Source organism: Thunnus thynnus, chromosome 24 (genome assembly GCF_963924715.1).
Source record: "Thunnus thynnus chromosome 24, fThuThy2.1, whole genome shotgun sequence".
Taxonomy (NCBI): Eukaryota; Metazoa; Chordata; class Actinopteri; order Scombriformes; family Scombridae; genus Thunnus; species Thunnus thynnus.
The window spans coordinates 7,591,173-7,618,511 of NC_089540.1; the positions used below are offsets into that span (position 1 = coordinate 7,591,173).

Below are 27,339 nucleotides of genomic sequence, written 5' to 3' on the forward strand. Positions count from 1 at the left end.
AAAATTGGTGAATGTGAAGTTTGTTTGTTTTTTAAATTCACACGTACAGTACATGCCGAGTCTCAAGTCTTAGCTATGAAGGCCCGAGAAACAGTTAGTAATAAATATACAGAAATGATGAATGCTGTTAAAATGTTGTATTCATTACATTCAAATATACTTGTGACTTGGTATGTTATTCTGCTACAGAGTCACAATCATTTGTTATTTCTGAGCTGAACGTTATGCATGTTGCCATCCATTTTTGTTGAGCGCAGCAGAGTCTTTATATCCGAATGTGACAGTCTGAGGGATCATCTGCTGTCTGCCTGCTGGTCTACGCTGCCAAATGTATCTTTCCCTTCTGCTTGTGGAACATGATTGGCTGCTATTGGATTGATTCATGTGTTGGCAGGAAAATTAAGAGTTGATTCTCAACACACTGTTTTATAATATAATATAATTATAATGATTGTAATCTTTGGATTTAGGGAAGATATCAGTTCACTCCAGGTCAAGTCCAAGTAAAGTCACGAGTCGTTTATAGAGGCATTGCAATTATTTAAAGAAATTAATATTTCCGAGGAGTGACCTATAGTTTGAGTTGTCAAGAACCAAAAAGAACAGATTTTGAGAAAAGAAAAAAAGCAGAAGAATATACTCTTTACAAGTTTCTTTCGGATGTGTGTTGTTGTAGCATGTTTGTGTTTCGCAATGCAGGTTCCAAAGTTGGCACAGTTTGAGTCGCCCTGAGATGGAACACTCTTCATCACATTTTCAGAGAAACTTTGAAAGTCGAACGGGTGAGCGAGTCACTGGAGGTGGAATCAGCGAAGTGTGGAAGTAAATTACAAGCTTTGAAGTAAATGTCCTGCATGACCTTCATGCACCCTGCCCAAAAAGTACAGACTTAATCAATAAAACATCTTTTTAGTGAGCAGAATTGCTCTTTTTCAAACTTTTGACAGAAAAAGAAGGATGACGGCAAAATCTGAATCAGTTTTACTGGCAGATTTAAGAAATAAGTTGGGTTTGCACGCAGTCTAAACTGAAATCAGCAGCACCCCTAAGTGAGTGCAGAGATTTTAGTGGAAAGCATCATGGGTAATCAACACTGTCTTTGTCCTGTCTTGCATCCCGTTATGAAACGAGTAATAATAAAAAGGGAGCTTGTGGACCTTAGCAAATGTTCTATGAGGAAGACTTCATTCACTCTCCTCCACTTCTCCAGTCACTCTTACCTCTTGGCTCCTCTCCATTCTCTTACACCCCTGCTTCCCTTTATCCTCCTGTCATTTTTAAATAGGGCAACTCCTTCCACAATCTCTTCATCCAATCTCTTAAACCTAAAGGTACCACTCCTCTCACCTACCTGCACAGGAGCCAATCATTAGTCGCCATCCCCTTTACTAATCCAATCAGCTTCTCCTGTAGTTTGCTCCATCTGAAACTACATTTTTATCAGCATTGCCGTTATTTGTTTAGAGGCTTTTCAAAATTTGAGGTGAAAGGCTGTAGTATTTATGGGACACACTAAGGTCACATCTTCTGTACAGCTAGTACCATAGAAGCTGTCAGTCTGCTTTATCATCATAACGCAGAACGTATTGCACAAGATAACAAGAGGTTGATGTCTGCAATGTTGTTGACCACACACGGAACTTCTTTATTTTTGCAGGCAGCGCAATGATTTTGCTGGCTCCCTTCCATGTTTGTGGCTCTCTGCTCTTCTGTCAAATCGTGTCATGTCAAATATATTGAGTGTGGACCAATAGAGGAAAAAATATATTTCAAATGCGGTCAGGGCAGATGAACTGAAGTGCAACAGATTTAGCACATTACTTCCAACTATTTTGGTTTGTTTTGCTGTCGCCATAACAATGAGATTTCCACCTATTGCAATCTAAGAACCTCCAATTTAAGGAGTCACAATATTTTATGATTTTTAAGCTGGCGTCAGGATTGATTTCTTAAAACTGCTCCCAGGGATGTACAACTGTACTGTAGATCCCAAAATAGCTTCCATCTGTACATTATAAAAATACAGACAGGAGATGAAAACAGATAAAAGGGTCTTCATTTATTTGTCTTTTTGTCATCCTGAGGATGGGTGTAGCCGAACCTGTATGAAATTAGAGGGCAACGAGGCCTTTAATGTCTCGCCTACCGCAAAGTACGTTTGATGTGTATGCATGCATGTGCTTTCGTGTATGCATATATGTGAGGCCTGAGGGAGGACGAGGGTCATCAAAGTGTCTTTCTGCATCAAAGCTGCTTTTCCCAAAGCCTTACATAAAAACTGCTTTGCACTCAGAGCAAGAGAGGGGACACACATGACGCCCTTTATTCACATACACCAAATACATTACATTTCCACAAGGCACAGGTTAAATATAACAACGTGTTTTTGCATGTTTTAAGCTATCTTAAAATAACAGAAAAAGTCTAAACTGAGCCAAGAACTTTTAATGTGATCAAGTATGCAGTCTTGCTCCTTGGAGAAATGTGCATACTCATAAATAATGATTGGACTGTCCTAAACCATCAGAATAACTTTTATGAATTGTGAAGTCTTGTGGTGTTCAACTTGAGGTTCCATTTCTCTCATCTCACGTGTCGGGAAAAATGAGGGTAAGAAAAATGCACTGACTCAATCTTCCTTTCATAAGAGAACTGAAAACACGCACTTCCTTTCATTACACGCGCAGTTAAGTTGAAATGGATTACATGGAATGCTAAACATACTTTCCACTCTTTTGCATTCAATTAAAGTTTATCGTCACCACTGAGGTTCATTTGTGTTTCGTCCTTGGCCCCTTGTGGCACGGGGCCAGCAGGGGCAGCATCTTGCTAAGGCTGAACCATCTGTGCGCATGAGCACATACAGACACACGCACACAAAGCTCTGACTCGTTGTCAGTGAGTTTGACGACAGGCTTCGTGAAGGGATGTGTGTGTATTTGTGTACATGCACAACAAAGAAAACAAAGTCCTTCAATGTTCTTGTCAGAAACAATACGCAGTCTGTAAAAGTTATTAATATTAAGGCAGTTTTCTTGTATTAAGTCTGCTAAAATACACACTTGTTTTCATTCCAAATAAAGTTGAAAGTAAGGGATAAAGTTATTGGGCCCTATTTTTTTGGCAGATCTTGAAATTGGCTTTTCAGATCTGTGAGATACTTCAGTGCAGTACAGTGTGTATAGCTCACAGGTGGGAGGAGAGGTGTAAACAGGTGAAGGTCGTCCTCGGTGTTTACCTTGATTAAATTACCTGAAAATACACCAGCCTGCTAGAAAATAACTTCACACATCAGACAGGTCACTTACAACTCTGTATTAACTCTGTATTAAGCATGTTTATGTGGGAGATGTCTGATTAGTGGGGCTCATCAATCCTGTGCATCATGGTATCCTTTCCAACTGTACTTTTAGTAAAAGTGGTGTTTCGTGTTTTATTCTTAAAATGCATTACAGTACTGTTGTGTCACATACATTACTTTCTAATTGACATTGCGGGTGTATGTGATGTGCTGTTGTGTGTAGCTTTGTATTTTGTATTTTGTAGGGTGTGTTTTGTGTGTTTTTTGCTTTGTACTGTTTGTTGTTGTGCTGTTGCATGTTTTGATTGTAGGGGACTACGGATGCAAATTAGCTTCGAGCTAACCCCGGTGCAGTGCATCTTTAATGTTTAAAAACTGCACATTGTCCCAGTCAATAAATCAAATTAAAAAAAAAAAAAAATAAAATTAAGATATGATTTGACCATTTACGAGGTGAGATACCGATGAGATTGATGTGTTAAACTGCTTCATTTCACAACATTATCATTGTGGTCATTGTGTTAATTAACTGTTAAAAACCCCACACCAGCTGGCTTGGCTGCAGATTTGTGGTGATGTGTGTTGTGCAGCTCTACACCATCAGACAACCAATCACTGTGATCGGCTAAGAATATGTTTATTAATCACCACACCCTTCCATTTATATTCCACTTTGCACTTTGCGCAGCTGCACATGCATGAATCAAAATAGCAGGTGTGCTTGGAGTCGTCCACACAGTCTGTGCACCTAAGACTTTCCACTTTGTGCTATTCCCACATTCTACAAATTCTTAACATTTAGTTTCTGCTTTCGAGACACGTGAAATAAAGCAGTTTACCCACATGTGCAAAAGATAACTAAATGTTTATCAGGCCTTCTTACTTTTCCATTCATTAGAGAAGCAATCACTGTTAATTTTAAAATTAATGCAAAGCCAAATGTTCCTTCTGGATGAGTGTCAAAAAGCCCGTCTGTAGTCTAGAAGACTAATGCTTACTTGCGTCATGTGATGGTGCTCTGTATGAGTATGCACACGCACAAGCTCACTTAGTGAAACCAAACTGGGGGAAAAAAAGAAAAACCTGAGAGACGGGGTCTTGCTCCCATCAGCGTCCCATTCTGCAGAGTCAGCTTTCCTCTGCCCATCACCGCTCTCTTCCCCCCCCGCCCGTCTCTCTCAGTTGCTTTCTCTTCACAACCAAAGCACTTTTACTGTCCGTTTTTGTCCCTCCACCATCTTTCATCTTGATTTCCTCTTTTTGCACCCCTCCCTTCCCCTCCTCTGCATCCTCCCTCCATCTCCATCCTCTCCTCTGCCCTGCAAAGGGACTCGCAGACCCGATGAATGGAGGGCAAAGCCAGAGCCAGAGAGCATCCGTCATCCATTCGCTTCGTCCCTCCCCCCCACCTCCCTTGCTCTCTATCCCATCCCTCCTCCATTCTCCCTCCTCCTCCTCCTCCTCTCTTCTCTCCTCTGATTGCCGCGGCTAGGATCACTGCACTTCTCCATGCGCTGAGATGGAGAGCACTCACAGAGGGCTCATTGCAGCCCAACTAAGCCAGGTGGAGACAAGCTGAAAGGGCTGACTAGTCCCAGAGGGAGCAAAGAGGTGGGAGGTGACCCTCTCTGTCATCACTTAAGAACATTGTGGAAAGACAAGGAATTGGATTGTCTGTGTGCCGGATGGGGCATTCAACAAAGGTGATCCTTGCTGCCGTTTGAGTTGATTTATTTTTTTTTTTACTGTAAGAAAAACTGAATTCTGTGTTCGAAAGGCTTTTGTTGACTCTTGATATGGATCCGGGTTGAAACTGGATTGTCTCTTAAACGTGACGGGATTTGGATTAGAATGCCGATGTGGAGCGCTTGAGTTTTGGGACGTAGCGCTCTGTAGCAGGACCACATGGACATGTTTGGTTTCTCCAAGATGCCGAAGCTGTCAGGGTGAGTGCGTGTGTTGAGTTTTACACCTTAAAGGCACCGAGGTCATTTGTCACATAACATCTTCAACGAGTAAATGGAAGTCCTTCAGTACACCTTTCTGCTTGAACGCCTGCATGTTCCTAAATGTGTGATTTTCTGAGGGCACAACATATGGAGAATACAAAATAGCTCTTTAAAAAACTTTTTGTTCAGATTTCTAGACAGCTATCTTGGGAACAATGTTGAGATATTCCATCCAAAATGTGAAAATTGTCTGTACAACATCAAATTTATTGTTACCTTGAGCAGTGTTTGCCGGGTTTAATAGCCTTGTCCTGCTGTATGTCCAAGGAATGAAGCCATCATTCACTTCGTCCACTGATGTGTGTTTCACCCACAAAGTTTTATGACTCTTCCAATCAATAAGTATTATCAATTATTGCTGACAAGGCTAGAGTGAATGTTTGGTGAAGCAACTGATGTATTTTGTCCTGTCTAGCTAGTAGAGGCCTGTTTTTTTTTCTTGTTTTTCTTGTATTATTTGTGTTGCTTGAGTGACTAAGAAATCACCATGATGGGATCTATACGGTACAACTCCTACTAAGATATGGATATTTGCAGCGGCAACTCAGCGAATGAAGGAAATGAAAAAGAGAAACAGAATCAGGGAGACCTCGGAGCGAACAGATAGCGCGAGGGATTAAGGAAGAGAAACAAGAGAGGACGGACAATGGTTACTGAAAAGGATGGGAACACAAAGTGAGCTGGTGGAGGGCACAGAAGCAAAAGAAGGGTTGTAACCAGACTACTAAGTACTTCAAAAGACAGTTTGGTTTAAGAGGGTTTACTCTCAGTAACCCTATCCATTCCCCATGACACACAACCACGCCCCTTAGGCAATTATAAGGTAGTTCATGGGCAGAGGATTCAGACATGACATTAAATGTCTGATTGGATAGTTGAATACCTTTCCCGGCGGCAGAATGGCAGCAGTGCTGGAATGTTTGATTTTTCTGACAGCAGGGTAGATTGGCAATGTTCCCAGCTGTTCAGAAATGTAGTGGCATTGATAAATTAAATGAGCAATTAGTCAGGCTAAATGCCTGGGGTAAATTAAAAATGTCTTTGTTCTTACAGTTTGTCTTGATTTTTGCATTGCTGTGCTTGGTAAAACGTTCAGTCTGGCTGGTGAGGTAGAGTTTTTACACGTTTTTTTTTTTTTTTAAATTCAAAATGCAGCTATTGAGACAGCGTTTTCACCCAGAGATGTTGTCAAATTTTGTTTTCATTTCACATACCGAACAAGTTGAATTGAACTAACCTCAGGCCTGAGATGTGAAGAAACTCTAAGAAGTCTTAAGACAGGAGGAGACAGAGCTGCAGCAATAATGAGGGGCTCAGCACACAACAATCCCCGCTCACTGTGGTTTTATATGTTGCACACACACACACATGCACACTACACGATACACATGTATATAAATACATGTTTGCATGATCCTTGACTCATGTGTGGTCACAGCACTAAGCCCACTAAACATGGCTCATGACAAATCTTTTAAACCTACACATATACTTGGAGGTTAGCATCTGGATCTTCTACTCCTCTCAAAGAAAGAGAGAAACAATGCAAAGAAATTGTACACTGAAGTTTGAACAGTTTGGAGTAGCACATCTTTCCTTACAGCAAGAAAGTGAGCAGCTTCAAACACTGAACTGATCTAATGTGTTTTTAATTTTTAGTGAAATGTGGTCAGAGTCGTTCACGAGTCCCTAGTTCTGACTTATGGTAAGAATCCTGAGGAGGCCACTCTGAGACAGACACGGCTTGTTGTGGTGTGATTCAGCATTGAGGGAAGATTGTGAAAAGTACAACCTTGCTTTGAGAGAAATGAAGGCGCCAGCTCAAGGCAAATCTCTGTCACATGTACAGCTGAGTCTGGTACAGACTGAATAAACTCTTAACAATTGAATATCGAGCTTTGAAACATTTTTAGTGCAGATTTGGAAATACAGAAAGTCGGCATTAAGATTTGAAAATGTTGACATTTTCTTTTGAACGTTTTTTACCTTGAACTCTGATTTATCCTGATGATCCTGAAAAATACTCTGAAGTGACTGTATTTTTCTGTTTGCTGCTTGTAATCTTCAGCAAAACTAGTTTTTCTGAAGCATATTAACACTTGAAACACTTCAAAACGAGAGATAACATGATAATTAGTGAGCTTTAAAGGAGATGTTTGGCAGATTCTTTTACTTTTTGGCACAGCCAGGCTTGCTGTTTCACCCTGCTTCCTTTTTCTTTATGCTAATCTAAACTAATTGTCTCCTGGCTATAGCTTTGTATTTAATTGACAGACACGAGAGTGCTATCAAACCTCTTTCCATCCATCTTTCCTGTCTTGCTTTGGTGTGCTTTAGAGAAGCTAAACTTTTTAAAATAGCTTTTTCAAAAAAAATAAGTTAGGCTGATATTCAATTACCAAATTAGCTAAACAAACAAGAAAACCAAAGCACTCAGCACTCTTTATAACTTTGAGGCATTCTGTTAACATTCAGAATATTTTAAACACTGCTTAGAAAAGTGCTTCTTCTTCATTCTGATGTTTACTCTGAGCTCATTTCTTTTCTCTGTTATATTCTCTGAATCATAAAAACAGAGATTAATAGTAAAAGAGTTCCCGAAATGAGTTTTTCCTTGACTTTATTTCAATGAATAGCTACTCTGAACAACACATAAAATGGAGAACATTCATATTTCGCACATCAATATAGATAAAAGTGTCACAAAGTACAGAAGCAAGTGCATAAAGTGTGCATGTTATCTACTGCATAGCCATATTATTGCATTTTTATGTTTATACGACTGCTAATTTGATGAAATAGTCTCCATTTCTCATAAGAAGTGCTTCCCCTCCCCTTGTTTTCCAAAAGTTTTCCCACCTGGGAACCATTTACACTTCTCCTTATGCATTACCATTTTGTCAGCCAGTCATAATGTTCACCACACCCATTTTTAGAAATTTGGCTCCACCTTTTGCCGACAGAGTGTAAAATGGCGAAAATTAATAATGGCGCAACGCTAACAGGCACTAAGAGATTATTTGTATCACTGGCAAGTTAGCTGCACTTTGCTAGTTCCCAGATGGCCGCTGTGTATGGTGAGCTGTCATAATACAATTTAGGAGCCTTCTGTTTGCAGATGGTGTATAAGCCAATTTTGCTCCATAAGCTTTAATGAGAAGTTGTGGATCATTTGTCACCTTTTAATGCTCATAATAAATCATTCATTGTAAGATGGGGAAATAAGACATCTGCAGCAGGTGAGAGGAGTGTGTGATGTGTCTGTTTGTGTTTGTTATTCTTATTCTATCTGTGGACTAATGAGAGTTTTGTCAACACACATCTGGCTTTATATTGGAACATTAACCCCGATCTCTCTTATCCATTTGAATTCATGCCTTCAAAACGTAAAGACAGGTCCAATCAGTGTTTGTAGTGTGGGAAAACCTTGGCTTTAGTGTGTTTGCATTTGGCAACAAAACTAGCCAGCAGGGCTTGTTTGTGCTCTGAATATCAGATTACAGTTATGCGTGCCAAATTGCCTTCTGGTTTACGCCAATGCATGCTGCTACTTCAGAGGGCAAAGTTCCATTGTATTGTGAGCCATCTGACAAGTCGTGCCGTCCTAAAGAACATTCAGAGTGATTTTCAATTTTGAGTAAGTCAGGGGCCTCATTACTTAAAATGACCTGCGACTATTTCATAATCGCTTCACACAGTGTGATGAAGAAGTTCCAAATTTTTTATGCAGACTTGCTGCTGTCGCTTTAATCATAATATAATATGGAAAATTTATGAGGGCAGTTTAACTTAACATCAATCTTTCCAAATTCTTATATAGAGATCAGTAGTCTATTAGGAATTCTTTCATTGCAGTTTTATGACAGTCTGCACTGTAAAAAATCCAAATTCTTCGTTCAGTGTAAAATAGAGCTGCAATGATTAGTTGATTAATCAATTAGTCAGTCAGAAAATTAATCAGCAACTATTCTGATAACTGTTTAAATGTCATTTTTAAGAAAAAAAATCCCCAAATTCTCTCATTCCAGCTTCTTAAATGTGAATATCTTCTGTTTTTTGTATCTTGGGGAACAGTGTTTGACATTTTTCACCATTTTTCTTACATTTTATAGTTCAAACAACTAATTGATCAATCAATTGCAGCCTTAGTGTGAAAATACATTCTTGGTTCAACATTTTAAGAAATAGAGTTATTCACTTACACGTACAAATATGAGAGCGATATCAATCTTGTCATCTAGTTCTTGGCAAGAAAGCGAATATACACATTTCAGTATGAAGCCTCAGCAGTTGGTCAAATCAAGTGTGACTTACCATCCAGATTTTTTTAGGACAAAATTCCCTCCTCACTCTACACCCAGTATATACAGGAGAAATTATTATAGCGACCAATAACAATGTACAGTTTCAATATACATTATGGATATGTGGATATTATATTAAGATAGAATAATAAATATAAAAACCAAACCATTAACATCACATCAGATGTCTGAATAGCTAAAAATATCCATCAGCTGAGTGTATTTTCCCCACAAACTGTCTGTAATTTGGTGTAGGTGGACACGTCACTGCATATAGCTCATATGTCAAAACATGTAAATCAGAGACTGGAGAAAGAGGGGGAAAAAAACACCAACATCAGGCTACATGACAACCACCCCCACTCTATTTCTCTCTTCTCACTCTCTGTCTGTAACCCTTAAAGTTGCACGATTTTCTTGATTTGAGTCTGGATAATCCTCCTAAGGGATTTGGTCGGTGATCACTGCAGGAGGTGCTGGCAGGGTGAGCACACAGTTGGCTGTTTCATTCAGTATATATGAAATCACATCACACATCTCTCTCTCTCTCTCTCTCTCTCTCTCTCTCTCTCTCTCTCTCTCTCTCTCTGTCTCTCCCTCACCTGTCTACTTTATGCTGTAGCGCATCCATCCCCTTATCTGTCCATCTATCCCTGCCTGTAATTTGAACCAGGGCTGTCTCATAGGCGTGATTCATCTTTCAAATTTAAATTGATATGGTTCTAGCTGACTGTGTCGGGATGCTGAAATAGACTTAAAGACATGCTTTGTTTATACGTTTGTTTAAAACTTTTAAGTGCAGAGCCACAGCAGCAAGTTTAATTTCAGCCCGACAGAATAATTGTTATCTCTCGGTCCTTATTGGATAAAAGATACCAGCTCTGAAATGGAATGCTTTAATCAGTCCTTCATTCTTACCAGTGTCTTCTGCAGGGATTCATTTCCTGGTGAACACTACTATCCTGTTGTGTTGTGATTACCACATTTACTTTCCATAATTCCGTTCGTCTCTCACGCAAGATAACACTGGAAGACTGGAGCGCGTCATGCTCCCTCTCCCCTTTGACAAGAGACAAAATTTGATCAATTATGCAAATGAAGCAAAACCCATTTTGTTTCTTGCTGCGCACAGATCTGAACTTCCTTCCCTCATTTCTGCTTCGCAAATAGCTTTTAGAGCAAGCATCATCTCCCAATTACAATATTATTCCCAAACACCAAGCACACTGAAATTCAGAGACAATATGCCAGATGATCAGTGATGCAAGAAGCGACACTCATATAGAAATTTCAGTGCATCACATGTACTGTAAACGTTAAGAGAATTTGACATACAGCAGGTGTTTCTCTGTTAGCGCTTTCATGTCTCATGTATTCTGCATAGAAGCCGTAGTTAGGAGGCAACACTGCTCACTGCATTTTTTAAAGGCACATAGGTGCATAGGCTTTTGCTGAATAAATGGATAAACGCCTTGTTGTAACCATACTGTGACTGCATACGTTCAAATGGAGGGATTTCTATTTGCTGAGACGACCTTCTCGATGTTCTCTAACGCCCATCATAACAAGACATGCTGTGGTGTTTGGCCTTAGGTTGAACCTTGTAACAATCCCTGAGAACAAAGGCACAAAAAAACCACCCATGTATCCCAAGATGATTCACTCCAGTGACTGATCCTCTTTCTGAAGTTTCTCAAGCTTTACTCTAACACTACAGTATGCACTATGTTGAATTAGTAACTTATGGAATGATGGAAATTTCCATGTTGACTGTGTGAAAATGCCATGGCAGAATTGCGCTAGTTGTGATGAGGTAAATTTATAGCCCATTTTCTCCACAGCTCAGCGGGAGCACTTCTTTGAGTTTGAAAACAATCATTAAACATAATCAAGGGAAATAGCACTTAAACAGGCTATTTCAATGTTGCCCTAAAAATAAATAAATAAATAAATAATTATCGCTGCCTACTTAGTGACATGGTTTGATTGCCAGCCATATACAATGCAGAGGTGGGGGCAGACTCACTCCAGTAGCACCTAACAACCTCCCCAGTTAATTTACAACCTTCCCAGTTAATTTCCTCTTAAATTTCAACATTTAAGTGAATACAAGTTTTGGCTCTCATTTGTTTCCTTTGTAGAGACGCTTTTATGTTTGTACAGATTGAACAAGCTAAATTGTGTTTAGAGATTTATCATTAGAGTTTGATGGTAGACTTTTTTTTTTTTTTAATCTATTTTTTCAGCTGTTTCCTCCTGCAGTTTGTATGCTAAGCTAAGCTAATCATCTCATGGCTCTAGCTTTATATTTAACATTGAGAGAGTGGTATTAATCTTATCAGGTAACTATTGGCAAGAAAGTGAATAAGCATATTTCCCAAAATGTTGAACTATTCGTGTAAATGTTCACTATACTTGTGTGTAAAATATGGAAATTAAATTAGTGGTACAGTTGTCATAGAAAGGTGGCACAAGAAGCATTTTTTTATGTATGCATAGACTCATTCAAGCTCAGACCACAAGAGTTGTCAGATTCCCAGCACAACCTTACAAACCTTTTCAATTATGATGCCAACATGTTACATTTTCAGTACATTTCCAGGGTGAAGTGCATGTCTCAATGTACTAGACCTTTTCCCTCCACTTTCCGTACTGTTTACCCTTACAGCTGCCTTTGTTTCCTTTTTTAGATGAATGCTCATGAATGCATTCAGTAATGTAATGTATGCCAAAGTGTTAGCATAAAACACCAAGGACACCTGGGTGATTTTGGCATCTGTGTTCTCATTATATAACAAGTACTATGACCTCCAAAACTATATCTTTCTTCCAGTGATGACTCAATGTTCTCAAAATACATGCAAGTATCCACAGATATGACCACTCACATGCTGTCAAGTAGAGCAACCAAAGTATATAAAGATGTTACTGTACGGCCTCTTAGCAAGCGCATGCTCAATAATTGATCACTTTGGGTCAGTTTTACTACACACAGGGAGCAGATCTGTGGTTGTAGAACACAAGGAAAGTTAAAAATATCATCTACATCTGACATCTTATATTCTCTCACTCTCCATCTTTTTCTGAGTGAGGTTTGTGACAGGGAGGTAGAAAGCAACATGGAACAAATTAATTAAACATGACAGTAAAAAAAAAAAAAAAAGTTATCTTTAATTTACCGTTCAGGCTGTGGAATTTTATTAAGTTGTATAAAATTTGTTTTGCGGAAGAGGAAGGAAGAGGAAGAGGTGCTTTCATATCAGTCGGGGGTTGCCACATCTGAGTGTCACATGCAGTAAGTTGTCGGTTATAATAAAGTAGACTAAATAGAATTTCAAATGATTTTTTTTATATTAACCTCTGTCCACCAGTCTGATCTGTTTATTGTAAGGTTAAAAGAGAGTGAGAGAGAGGAAATAAAGAATTTAACTGTGACATAACAAAACAATAGAAAACACGTGCAATTAACAAATATAGTAAAAATATGTCTACTGACGACAGAGTGACAAGCCAGATGATGGACGAGCCCACGCTGAATTGAGCCAGTTGTTCGTTTGCTGATACATGTGTTTGCTAAAGAGGCTAGTGGAGCGATTAGTTCTGCTCTAAATACTATCACATAATACTTAAGTGCCACTGTGTATTCTCAAAGCTGCACTGTGACACACACCCAATGTACTGTAAACCTGCATACAGTACAGTATGCGTACTCGCACATGCACACGTTGAAAGACTGCATGTATATGTGTAAACAGAAGATCACAAGCCCTAAACCCGTTGCTCCACTGATTCAGCACGGCTATTATTGCCTCTAATTAGATTGAAATGACTTGACTAATTCAATTTAAAGTAAATTGAAAACTCAAACATCAGTTCCTGACCGTAGCAGAATGAAGCTGATTGGTGATGATCTAGTTACAACTGACCTCCACATCTGCATTTTTTTCATCTATAAGTGCCATAAAAGCCAAAATGCTGAACTATTCTTTTGTTTAAAGTTTGATATCTGTCATTTCTTTTTTTTTTTTTTCATTTTCTACTGCAAATGCACTCGGAAAGCAAAGAGATTTTCATTCCAACATCATGATTCAAAAAGCAAGACATAGGCACAAGTGTTTCTTATTCATCCTAATGATCACCGTCCTCCTGTGTAATCTTATTTAGGCAGCGTTTAGCGACGCTTGTTCTGCTGTGTTATTTTTAGTCTGTGGAATTATGCTTCAGTGTTTGGTGCAGATGTTCTAGTCAGATGTAATGTTTGTGCCTGTGTGTGTTTTGACATGAATGTGCCCAGTGACAAATGAAGTCGCTCGAGTGCATTAGGGAAGTATTTAGTGCATACTCACGCACTCTGCAGCCATGGATTTTTTTTTTTTTTTTTTTTTTTTACACATTGCAAGCAGATATGCATGTGCGCACAGTGTGCTCTTTCTTTAACCTTTCCGATTGACTTGAACCGAATAGACGGAGGTAGTCAATGCTTGGTTGTCATTACAACAGGCGAGTACAGCCAACCAACCAGAAACTAACTGGTGGTGAAAATCCCCATAGGCATGACCTCAGCTGAAGTACTACTCCACTATGTCCAAAAAAGAACAAGAGTAAAGGCTTTGACACAGAAAGCTAAATTGCATTTTGAGAGATCTAGAACAAATAAATAATGTGATAAATAAAACCCATCTTAAAATGAAACATGAATATTTGAATTTGTGGTCATGGACATGGTATGATCAGAGATAAATATGTAAAATCTGAAATATATCCAAAATGATGAATGTTTCCAAAACCAACAAAACAGTCTTTCATTTATTTAAGGGTGATACTTTCTTTCTCACACCTTCAAGTTGGAAGTCCTCTGTAAAACATTTGCTGGTAAAAAAAAAAAAAATCAACCCTGGAATCATGAATTTTCATGTTTTTCAAAAAAAAGTTTCAAAATTTTCACAGATTTTCAAAATTGATACATGATTTCTTAGAAGGTGAAAGCTCCACTTGACTTTTGTACACTTTATGTAATAGGGTTTTATCATGCCATCATTCCCTCTCCTGGAGTGTATATTAGGTAAAAATAGTTAACACAACATCAACACAAATGTTAAGTGACTGGGTGAGTAATTGCCTTCATTCTCTGGGGATCCATCCATTTTATCCTGGTCTTTAACTTTGGAGTCAGAGCTTATTCCTGGATCCATTAATGGACAGCAAAAGGTGCACGTTGTAATGGAAATTCAGTGTCTCCAAGAGGCAAAGACAAATATTTTAACTGCAGGCAGACAGTAGTTCATATTCATGTAGAGTACAATAATACAGAAAAAGTCGCTCCACACTAGTAAGTGTTTTGCCCTCAACAATGAGTTGAAGTGTTGTTCCCCTTTGGCCAAAAATAAAAAAAAAATGATTTTGACGACAGCAGTCAAAGAGCCAATCATCAGATTTCTTTTAAAAACATAACTTAAAACTTGCTGCCCTTTTGTATTTTCTGCCCCTTGATTCCGCTGCGCTTTATGTGACATTTACAAAGAATCAATGTGGTGTTGCACTGTGGACTGTGTTGTCCCACAGAGATGTACTGCTGTGCAGCAAAGGTTGAAAAGCAACACTGTAAAGTATTTTAGGTCTGCCGCTGATACAGATACAGTTTAAATGGCGAACGGCGTGTCACACGGTGACAGATCGTAGAAACAAATGAACTACAAGTAAGAGAAGATAGTCCTCGCTCGACTTGAAAAAACAATCATCACTTCCATCTTGCACTGATACGTGAGGCATTTTTCTGTCCTTTATTCACCTCACATAGTACTTTTTGTGTTCTGCCCTTTTTACTCCTTACATTTAGTTCATCCCAAGGACCAAAACATGCATTTCAGTTTTACATAATTCTTAGATTCCTTCCAGAAAAAAAACAGCTAATGAATATAAGATTAGAGGAGTAAAGTATATTCTATGATCATATTGCAATTTATTTTTGACTGAAGTTAAGATTTCCAGACAGTAAATCCATACAAGGTACCAAGTCATTATGTTCAACATAAATTTCACACTAATGTGAAGTCATCTGTAGCATGACCTCCCATTGTATTATAAGGGTCATGCTACCTATTGATCTTTGTTTCAGCTCCCCTTTTTTCATCACACAAGGCAATCCTGTCAAAGCTTTGACGCACAGTACACAAAGGACAACACAGTTTTACAAAACAGTCCTTTTACATTCATATCTAAATTGTCAGAATAAGTATTAAATAACTATACTTTTGCATCACATCTTTTACTATTGCATCATAAATCCACAGTCTTCCACCATCATTTTGGTCACACCTCCACAATTCTTCAGATGTCTAGTTGATTTAGTTTTTTCTGCTTTGGTTTCTGGCTTATTTATATTCTGTTTGTGTGTCTGTATTCTCCGCCACATCCTATATTTTTAACTCCCCCACCAGGATGTAAAGGTTTCATCTGATTATCTTATCTCATAAATGAACACATTTACAGTAGCTGTACCTGCTGCCCTCTAACTAAATGCTCCTCTCTTCCAAAAAAAACTCCATTCTGAAGAGAAATGTGATGTTTCCACACGCTCGTGCACTTGTCCCGAGCCTTTAAATGCCATTTGCAGTGCAGTTAAGGATAGTCATTGAGCGGAGATGTGTGTGCGTGTTTTGCTACGGTCAAGAGTCTGGCCAGCAGCCTGTGGAATAGTCCAAATCTGCGCATTGGGAAAGGACAGGGTGTGCCCAGTTCTTGTCTGGTACACTCTGTGTATGTGTGTGTGTCTGTGTGTGTGTGTGTGTGTGTGTGTGTGTGTGTGTGTATGTCCAAGAAAGAGAGCAATAAATTAGGAAAAAGTAAAGAGAAAGAAATAAGAAGTCTTTTCCAGATAGGGTGTTTATAAAGAGTGATCTCGTATACTGGATATTTGCGGTGATACTGCTGTTTTGTCCACTGTTGGAGCTTCATTGTGTGCTGACGTTTAACCAGGCCAGACAGCTGTGATTGATGGAGCTGACTGTGTACTTATTGACATAACCCTGACATGTCTTTGTGCTTGTATAATGCTGTGTGTGCGTGTCAGTGGATAGAGAGATTTATATATTTCTTGCGCTGCATTGACAGGAAAATCTCACATCCCGAGCAATGCTGTGTAGTAGGAAAGGAGCTGTCCGTGGTCCTGAAATCAGCTAAATAAAAGCCTCAATGACGCAGCCTGCTCACCTGCTTTGATGTCCGTGTAAGGAGTAGGTTTTTTTACAGCGAGCTTTTAATTGATTCCATCATCACACGGCATGTTTCCACATCAGTAAGACCAGCAAGTGTTTGTAAGGAGTGGAGTTTCATCTCTAGAGGATATAAAGATCCAGATCCCACTAATCAGCTCAAGTACAGTTCCTTCTTTATTATGTTCTCAGAGGACAGTTAATTTGCAGGGAAAGGACTTTGTAGCGCAGAGTGCAGCACAGTGCAACAAGACAAATGCAACATTTACCCGCAACCATAAAATAGCAGAATAGTGGTGACTCACTTCCTCTGCAGTTAGTGCTGATAGACTATGGATTTAGCAGCTTTGTGGCTGACAGGGGAGTATAAATGATTGGAGTCTTGGTAGGCTGAACCAGATGTGAGAGGACAGGTTGAAAAATAAATGAAAACTTGTATAGTACCAAATTGTTTTAAAAAAATAGATATTGTTGAGATATTGATTTAATATCAGCATTTTTTGCTTTCCATTTCAGATTAATGGCATGCTGAGTTTGCATACTGTACTATAGAGGCTGGGAAGTAGCTTGGTTCTAGACTTCTTAATCATAGCTAACACTTCAAATTTTTTTTTTTTTAGTGACTCAAATAGGTCTGGTGTTGTGCTCATTGATTACTATCAAGCTTTGTAGGCATGGTTAAGCATGGGGGCATCATCTTCTTGTGCTAGAGGCAGAAAATTGCTACATCAATTAAAAACAGCAACAATTCACACAAGTGGGGATGAGTTCAATGCGGTTGCACTTGTTGTTGCAAGTCGACTTAAGTCGAAATACAATCTCTGAAATTCGTGATTGTCATGAAAAACTAGGGCTACCAAAGAAAATCTCAGTCGACTGAAATCGTACCCACTCTTCAACCAATCGATTGGTCGATGGAGGAACAAAAGCGACGTTCATTTAATATAGTAAACAAGGTCTCCTCTCCTCTCCTCGGCCTGCTGGGTGTGCAGTGCGATCTTCTTCTTCTTCTCCTTTTTTCTGTTTTATACGGGGTGGCAACCAGCGTTAAGGTGCATTAGCGCCACCCACCATGTTGGAGTGTGAACCAGAGTTATCTACCTCAACAATCAAACACAGTGCTATCTTATCTTGTAACTGTCTTCAAACCATTCCTCTTTGTGGACCAGTTTATAATCCTATAGAGGAACTTGGACGGTGCCACACAGATAATGAGCTACAGAAGTTTCTTCCATTTTGGACTCTTCAGCTCTTCTTTTCTACAAAGGTCAGCAATGCTGTCAAGATGGTTAGCTAATTGGTCTTTTGCACAACTTTGCATGTCATACTTCCCCTATGTTGAACTCAACATGAAAGATTTAATTTGATTTACTTCACCCCTGCGAGCAAAGTCACTGATTGTGGGCGATTGTCAAAAAATCTTGCTGTTTTAAATGCTAATGTGACGGAGCCTTAATTAAACAAACAGAAATCAGTTGACATGAGCACAATGTCAGACTGAATAATGAAATGAAGTGACAATTCAGTCTGATCAGGCTTGCATTGAGGAGCTTAAATGCTTGTAAGATTTAGCAACAATGGACCGTGTCCAAAGTCCTGAAGGCCTTGTGGTCTTTAAATGGTAAATATGACAGTCTTCAGTTGCAGATAGATGCGGTTGGGAAAGGCTACAGGAATCAGATGACTGCATGAATAAGTTAACCCTTCAGTTCATGAGCAAATTAAAAACAATCTTGACAAGCATATTTTTTTTCACTTCGTTAACTTTCATTTTCAAGAGTTTCCAAAACCTCTGTTGCAAATTAACAACTGTGAAATTCTTGCAGATTTTTATTCCATTATGCTTGTTTAGCAAACATCTTCACTCTGCAAGATGTTCAGAGAGCATACAGAATGGAGCTTAATGTTCAAGGGGGTTACATAAAAAGAAACTCTGTGTGTGTGTGTGTGTGTGTGTGTGCATGCTTGGGTGTGTGAAATGCACTGAGAGCTAAAGCATGTCTTCGGATAATAAAGCATATAAAAAGAGAGCACTTCCAGGGCAACTTTTAACAACGTGCACCGATGTTTCATTTATGAACAGCGCAAAGTCATGGAGAAAGCGAGTGAGCAGAGCGAAAGAGAAAGGGGGGGAAAAAAACCTACAAATGGAAAGAGGGAAGGGAGAGGATGTAGATTGGACGTGAGGAAGATCAGGCGATGGTTGGAGTTGTCTTGCTAGGAGCTAAGAGTGTGATAAGTTGGAACATTAATGAGCATAATGAGGAAGACTAAGAGGGAAGAAACCCCATTGGAATGCCAATTAGGAAATTTCTAGTGACAGATCAATGTTAAGTTGGACAATCCTATTTTACAGACAACAGCACCATTGTACAATATATATACATGGTATCGTTTGAGTTTCATGTTGGCAGACAATAAGACTCATTACATAGTCATTACTAGTCAGCTACATCATCTATCCTGTAGTTTTCTATGGGACCTTAAAACCAGTGTTTTTTTAATGGAGCCTCCTGCTTAGTTTGAAGATGATACATGATGATGATACATTCTTGAAACACGCACACTTGGAGTTACTTTAGGCAAATTTTGAAGTTTTACGGAAAGTGTTTTTTTATTCATCATTTCTTTTCTTAACTTTGCACATTCAGTGGTGTGAAATCACATCAAGTAAAAAGCTGCCTCTTTGCATCTCATCTCAAGTCCCAAGAGCTGAAATACCTTTGATTGGAGTAGATTTTCCTAAAGCACTTCAGTCATTATATCGGTTTATAAAAGAATGAGTGCGAAGGAACGCATTGCGGACTCAGCTGGCATGTGAGTGAACTGAGAAGGAAATGACCCAATCCCTGACTTACATTTTATGTGTATATTTCACTCACCACCACTCGCCATGTAACATGCATGTCCTTGTATCCTGAAAGGGGTACCACCTTCACGCAGCATTCAAGACACTCAGCAGCTAAGCTTTTTAAAAGAAAGTCTCCCATAGCATTACTGTTGAGTTTAAATTACCCTAGTTGTTCTGTAGAGTGTAAAGTGGTTAGAATTGGCAGGAGAGTAAAGCAGGGGGTTGTGGGTTTTATGCAACTGGCTGTAGTAAGCATTGTTATAATGTAGGCTAAAGCATCTTGGGAGAGCTCTTCGCCTTTTGTGCAAATTCAGTCAGTCTAGATAAAGATCTTGAGGGGTTTTACAACATTTGATGTCCCATGTTGTATATGTGTTGTGTGCGTGTGTGGTCTATTCAAAAAAGGAAGGTCGAACAGAATTATTTTCACTCCCAGCAGTGATAAGTAGGTAAGTCATTGGCAGAGACTCTCCTTTAAATGGCCTCAATCCCAAAGCTGGACCTTTGAAATGTTTAAATTGCAACAAAGCCAATTTAAATTCTGAATTGAAAATGTGTGTCAATAAAGGTCAACGCAGAAATTATTTTCTGATTCTGATTTCTCTTTGAAGAGGCAGTATGTGAGAGACAGTCAGACAGAGGCTGAGCTATTGTATGGTTCAGAGTCCAAACTAGAAATTAGTCAAATATCAATATTAAACAAAAAAGTACAGAGTCTGGTAAGTGGCAGGGAGAAAAATAACTAGTTTGTGTTTTATCACAAAATTTGTGCATACAAATTAGCAGAACATGACTTTAAACAATATTGTTAAAACTGCAACTAACAATTATTTTAATTTGATTGTTGTTTCTATTAAGTGAGTAGTCTTTGACTGAAAAATGGCAAAGTGTACATCCTCAAATTGCTTGTTCAAAACACACTTCAATACCCAAAGATATTCAATTAACTGATATAAAATAGCAGAAAACAGCAAATCCGAATATTTGATAGGCTAGAACCAGAGGTAGTTTAGCATTTTTGCTTGATATGCTTAAAACAAACAAAATTGCAGCTGAAGCTGAATCGTATTGCTGAAACAAAATCTAATGTGGAATCAAAACTGTACATATAAAAAGAGTATCAAAAGGACAAATGTAATCAGTGCTATAACATAATGACATTAATATAAAGGAATAAATCCACTATTTGTAAGCAACGTAATGCACAGCTGCTAAGCGGCTTCTACAACAGTGGTTGCTATAACAGTTTCTAAACTGACCGAAGTAGCCGCAACATCCTGCAACATCTGTTGCCACAGTTCCAATAACTGGACATTAATTCAAGAGCACAAATTAATAATTTACGTGCAGGAGCTTAAAAAAAAAAGGACTGTGAAAAAGACTACAGCTTTGAGCGGACAATGGCTCTTGAATTGCAGAATCTGAAAGCCACCACATTCATACTCACTGATGAAATGTAACAAATGTAAGAGAAAGGGGGATTATAATCTACTTTGAAGGGCTATTAAATGTCAGGTTAATGTGTATGCGGTACTATAGATATTACCCTGGCTGAGTTGTGATGGATTACTTTACTAGACTGTAACAATCCAAATCAAAGCCACAGTATTATGAGAAATGAAACATTTGTTGAGATGCAACCAGAGCTCAGTGTTTGGGGCTGTGTGTTCTTGCTGACTGGAGCATGTGGTGGCTAAGCAGGGAAGTGTGAGCCAGCTGGCTCCACTGCTTTCTGTGATAGGGAGGTTTGACATATGATGCAGCAAAAAAACACCCTGACTGGCTTCAGTAACCACCATCTTTGTTACTAAACGAGGATGGGCATTTATTTGTCATGTGGCAAAAGACATTCGGGTGCAGAAATTTGCAACGATGTCTCACTGACTGAAAGTCTTTCCCTCAAACACACTGACTGTGCTTATGCAGGAGGTTATGCCCTACCGTGCAATGCATCACTGCGATCCAATCTTTGCTTTTAGTGTTTTAAACAACCTAATTAAAAGACGGAGAGGATCAATATATATAATGAATGAAGGACTAGCCATGTCAAATCAATCCGGCTGGTAAAGTTTTACAGTGGAAACAAGCATCAGGATTCTAGTTCAGTGAAAATGAGTGAAATAAAACAAAATATACTGCTTCTACTACTGTGGATAGCAAAATTACAAAATGTCTATCTATCAAGTCTATTAGATACAACAGTTACAAATTAGTTTTCAATTTGTTTGCAATCAAAGGTCATTCTGATGCTGCTCTAATATAACTCATCCCATCAAATATTCCACCTTTTTAATGAAAAATGGGTTTTTTTTCAGGACGTTTTTATAAAAGACAACAAAGATAAACTGATTGTGAATGTGTTATAAAGTTTAGCTTTTAAGCAGAAGCATGAATGACTATGAAAAATTGATCCCCAGAGGTAAAGTTTTTGAAAAGGAAATGAATTGATCAGTTTGAAAGAATAGAAAAGAGCTTTTTGAAGTCAATACACTGGCCTTTTCAGCAAAAGCAAGCCTAGGAACAAAGCACCATGCAGCTTCTTTTGAATACATATATTTGGATTTCAGGTATGTTAAAAGAAAACGCATCAAATAGTGGAAAAGGCCTTGTGTCAACACAGCAAGTTTGTGCTATATCAGTCGGACAAAAACCCTGCTGCATAGTTCATCTGGGAGACAACTTTCATGATGTATCGATCAGGGGTTACATTTCTAGCGACAGCACTTTGTGTTCTGATCTGTCAATATAAGTTTCCACAAAGAGATTCTTTTCTCAGTAACCTTTTGCATTCATATTTTAGAAAAATACTGAGGAAAAGAAAACAAGAGGAGCCTGAACCCTTTCTAGCCAATTGATAGAAGATGGAGTTTTCAGTGCTACTCGCTACTCATGTTTCCCTATGCACATGCAGCTGTAAAATTAGTGAGACTGTCACTGTTATAAAAGGTAAACACAATTATCTGATTTTGAGCTCTCATTCATGTTAATTTGAGTGTGCTTGAGTTTGAATCCACATGTAAATCCCCAGCTGACTTGGATGTTTGGCATCAAAAGCAGTAAGCGGGGGAGATGATGCTGTTAGAGAGGTGTTTGGAGGCAAAGGACCATCTAGAAAATATTCATCCTAAAATGCCTTTATTTCATTTACAGTAGGAAATGTGTGTTTTTAGCCATTTTAGCAGCAGGGGGGTGGAGACAGCAGTGATTGTTGGTCACTCAGTCAGTTGGTCGGTCCACCCTTTGGTCCAAACTAAAGTATTTCAACGATTGTTTGATAGATTGCCATGCAATTTTGTACAGACATTCAAGGTACTGAAAGGATGAATCCTAATGATGATGGAGATGTTCTGACTCTTCATCTAGTGTCACGGTGAGGTTGACATTTTTGGTTTTTCAGTTAAGGATCTCTGTAATTATTGGATAGATTGCCATCAAATTTTGTAGCCATTCATGGTCCATAGAAGACAAATTGTAATGTCTTTGGTGATCCCCGACTTGTGACTTTTCATTTTGTGCCACCAACAGGTTCAACTTTTTACTTATCCAATGAAACGTTTTAATATTTACCAGATGAGTGGCACAGAATTTGGTACAAACATTCGTGATTCCCAGTTGATGTATTCAAAACTAATTTGCATGCGCCTCAGCTTGCGTTTGTGTTTAGTTTTATCTCTCAGAAATTTCCTTGACTCCACTGTCATTTTTGTTTTACCGGCAGAACCATTTGCCCTTTTCCTTTTTCATTCTGACAAAAAACGACTTTTTTCCACTAGAGAGACCACAAGTGAAGAGTGAAATATCAAGAGATGCCATCCAGGTGAACTTTACGAATCAGTTTCCTCTTCCAGCTTCCTGCTGTTAGGCTCCAGCTCTGAGATGGAGCGGTGTTTCCATACACGTTGTTGCTCTCCGAAAATCCTCTTACTCCACACACACACTCACCCACATCCTCACATACACATGCACAGTTGCACACACTCTGTCTTTCCCTCTCATTTTCTCTCTCTCTTTCATACACACACACACATACACACACAGAGCATGGATTTGTTTTCTCTGTGATGAGAGGGATTATAGGATAAAGGAGGCGAGGCCACGACAGTTTAGTTCAGTTTGGACCAAAGCTGCTCTCAGCAGAAGCAGCACAATGACAAACACAGATGAATGTCTGTCTACACGCTGGAGATCTGCACAGCCGTTAACGCCGCGGCCTCTGTACGTTTCGAGCGCGAGAGCCTCTGATTGGGATTCTGAAGAGGCAGTGGATCTGTTTTTCTGTTTGGATGACTGCAGATCAGCTGAAACACAAGCGTCTGGCTGAAATCCGTGGATGGCATCAGAATCTAGAAGAATTAAACTCAGGAGCCCAGGAGTGTTGAAATGGATCTTGAACATCTGCTGTTTCTTTGTTTTGTTTGTCTCTATAGTGTGCGTTAATGGAAACATGGAAGCTATTTCTTGAGATACTTCAAGTGTCATTACCAGTAGCCTGCTTTTTCTCTTTTGTTTACCCCCTTGTCTTCTACATGACAAGTAAACCACAGGATGACAGGGAAGGTCTGACACTATCACCAACAGCTTCAATGGACTCTAGCGGGGCTTGCTGCACACTTTTAATTGAAGGACAATTTTCTTTTTCACTCACTGCAAACTATGACATGACTGACTGATGTATTCAACCCATCAACAACACAATATGGGAATCGATCAGCTGGATTCTTGTGGTGATGACATCCTTATCTAGTATGCATTTCAACTATTTTAATTTGTGTTATAACTAATGACGAATCAATTGGGCCCTTTTCAATGGTAAAGACTGACACTGTAACTTGTGACGTCCGAATACATAGTCACACACCAGGAGAATATGCTGTATAATAGAGTAGTAGTCTGAATTTTGGCAGTGTAATGCTATTTGTCTTTTCATTGTCAGTGTGTATCAGGTTTCTATCACAGATTTGAGGTCAGGACAATACACTCTTCATGGATTATGGCTGTGGGAAGAAGTGTTGGTGATTAAACTCCTTTCTCTGGCTTGATGATCTTTTAATGCACTTGTGATCATTTCTGTGGAGAATTACGGGATGGACGCTTTATGATCTGTGCATAATTAGTCACTGTAGCATGTGAGACATTGAAGACTTTAATTTTGAACTCAGCACAGTTGATTCACAAAGATGATATGCTCGATTCTCATTATCGGATTAACTTTTTTTCCATAATTCACGCCGAGGTGCCACTTTGCCGCTTCTCTTTCACCGCCTCCTCCCCCTGTCCCTCTCCGTTGCCGCTCTCCTGAAATCCTCAATGACATTGTTAGCATAATCTGCAATAACCGAATCAGCTGTCACATCAGTGCGTTTCCTCGCTGCACGGGTGCAACTTTAGCGCAGCCCTGCCTGCACATACAGCCATCGATCGGCTCTCTACGGAGCCGATGAGCCGTTATTTGAACGCGGTCGATTGCACTAAGCAGTGCTATCTCACACTGCAAGCCACACACTGAGAGACAAGAAGTAGCGCTAATTGGACTGAGAGGGATATAACCAAAGCTGTGCAGAGTGTGTCAGAGTGTCTTCAGCCAGAGAGGGGGAAAAAAAGATGTATAAATTCACCTTTGATTCTTTTCTTAATTTATGTAACTCTTGAAATGAGTAGCTACAGATACTGTGATATTTATGTATGAGCTATGTTCTCTGCGGATCATCTCCCTGTATAAAAACCTTCCAATGAATTTTAAGATTTGTTGCAGCTCTCTAAGAAAAGTCTGTCTAAACCAGCAATTTCATTTTAATGTTGTCAAATATTTTCTTACGACAGCCTGCCATAATCTTCAGGTGGAGAGACATAGTTTTGTGTGTTTTCATTGTAATTACTGTCTAGAAAATTAGCAAGGCAGGTTCACTCTGCCTTGATTAAAGATACTGATCCTGGTTTATCTATATTTCCTAAAAACAAAAGTTTAACTATACAGGCGTCAAGTGGATTTACTTCACTACTTAGAAACGGTCCTGTTTTTAGGATAAAAATGTATTTGAAATTGAGTCTGAGACTAACTTTTATTATCTTAATAACTTGATGATCAAAAGCTGATTTTCTCCTCCTTTATGTTGCAGCCATAAGAACAAAACGTCGGGCTGGCCGCCCCCTGGCCCAGGCTCCTGGGGTGGACTGCAGGGGCCTCCGTACAGCTGGGACAGCATGAACAGCACCAGGGAGGGAGGACGGGACTGCTTCACCAAGTATGTATGATCATAAACACTGGCACGCATGCGCAAACATACAGTTCCCACAGTCAGATCTGGTTCCATCATGTGTGGTTATACAGTATGACAGTTTAGTTATGAGTTCCTGCATTCATAAGGTAGACTTCCAAAGTTTTCAGGTTTCCCAATGTTATCGTGACTATCTTGTCTTGTGCCCGGTGCTCATTGAGACAGATGTCTCTGCATTGGGAAAAAAACCCTCAACTGGAAATGTGTATATGAAAAGTGTTAGAAATAAGTCCTCTAATCATTATGTGAAAGTTAAAATGGTCTGACAGGATTTGGCTGGTTTAGAAGTGGAGGTATTGATGGATGTAACATAACAGATCTGAATTTGCAGTACCGAGTAAATACCAGTACAATGAAATGCAGCTTGGTATGTAACTACAGTGTAGTAACTAAGAAATTTACACAGCATGACAATAAAACTATATTGAATATGTACACTGGAAAGCAAAAATAAAAAAACAGCCCCTTCCTCCCACATGCACAAAAAGTAGATACAGTGATTTTGCATCCTACCTGTGCATGCGATGTCAGTGTAAATTTGTCATTCTTGAGGAAACCTTCTGCCCGGTAAACATGCAAATCTTCACGTATGACTGGCATTGAGGGTTCGGTAATGCATCCAGCTACATGTGGACACTGTGAAATAGGCTCTCGGTGCACATCTCTGATTTCTGTCAGTATGAATATATTGTCTGTAATCGTTCTTGCTTGGTGGTCCTTTGTTGGTTTTCTTCTTAACTTATCATCCAAGCACTTCTCTTTGTTCCAGCTAACTCACATCCCACCTTCCTACACTCATCTGCCATTCTCTCTCCTCCTTTTTTCTTCCTTTTCACTGTCTGCCACTTTTTATCAGGTGTTCTTTCATCTCCTCCTTTTCTTGCACTTTTCACTGATATTTTTCTCTCTGGTCTTTTTGCCCTTTCCACTCTTCCTTATATCTCCTCTCATTATCTATTTGCTCTCACCATATTTGCCACTTTTGTTTTCATCTCTTCTCTATATGTTGTCAGTGTAAATTTGTCTCCACCATTTTCACTTTGACCTTTCTTTCCTCTCTGTCCTCTGCTCTCCTCCTTCCCTTCTCTCCACTTCACCTCATTGGCATTAATTCCCTTCCCTTCTCTGGGGCGGCACAGCGGCTCAGTGGTTGCCTCACAGCAAGAAGGTCATTCCAGGTCCTTTCTGTGTGGAGTTTGCATGTTCTCCCGTATTTGCGTGGTTTCTGTCGGGTACTCCAGGTTCCTCACACCAACAAAGACATGCATGTTAGGGTCAATACTCTTGTCAGTGCCCCTGACCACTGGCACTGGCAAAAAGAACTGGAGTTGGTCTCCTGCACCGTGGCTGCCCGCTGCTCCTAGTGGGTCATATGCAGAGGATAAATT

At 39.3% G+C, this 27,339-nt stretch overlaps 1 protein-coding gene across 1 annotated transcript in view; it reads left to right on the plus strand.

Moving 5' to 3' along the window:
- Positions 1–27,339, plus strand: part of LOC137177471 (FERM and PDZ domain-containing protein 4-like) — a 72,874-nt gene that overhangs the window by 19,988 nt on the left and 25,547 nt on the right. Inside the window, exon 2 of the mRNA XM_067583810.1 lies at positions 25,788–25,918. Coding sequence (XP_067439911.1) covers positions 25,788–25,918 — 131 coding nt within the window. The remainder of the gene's footprint in view (positions 1–25,787; positions 25,919–27,339) is intronic.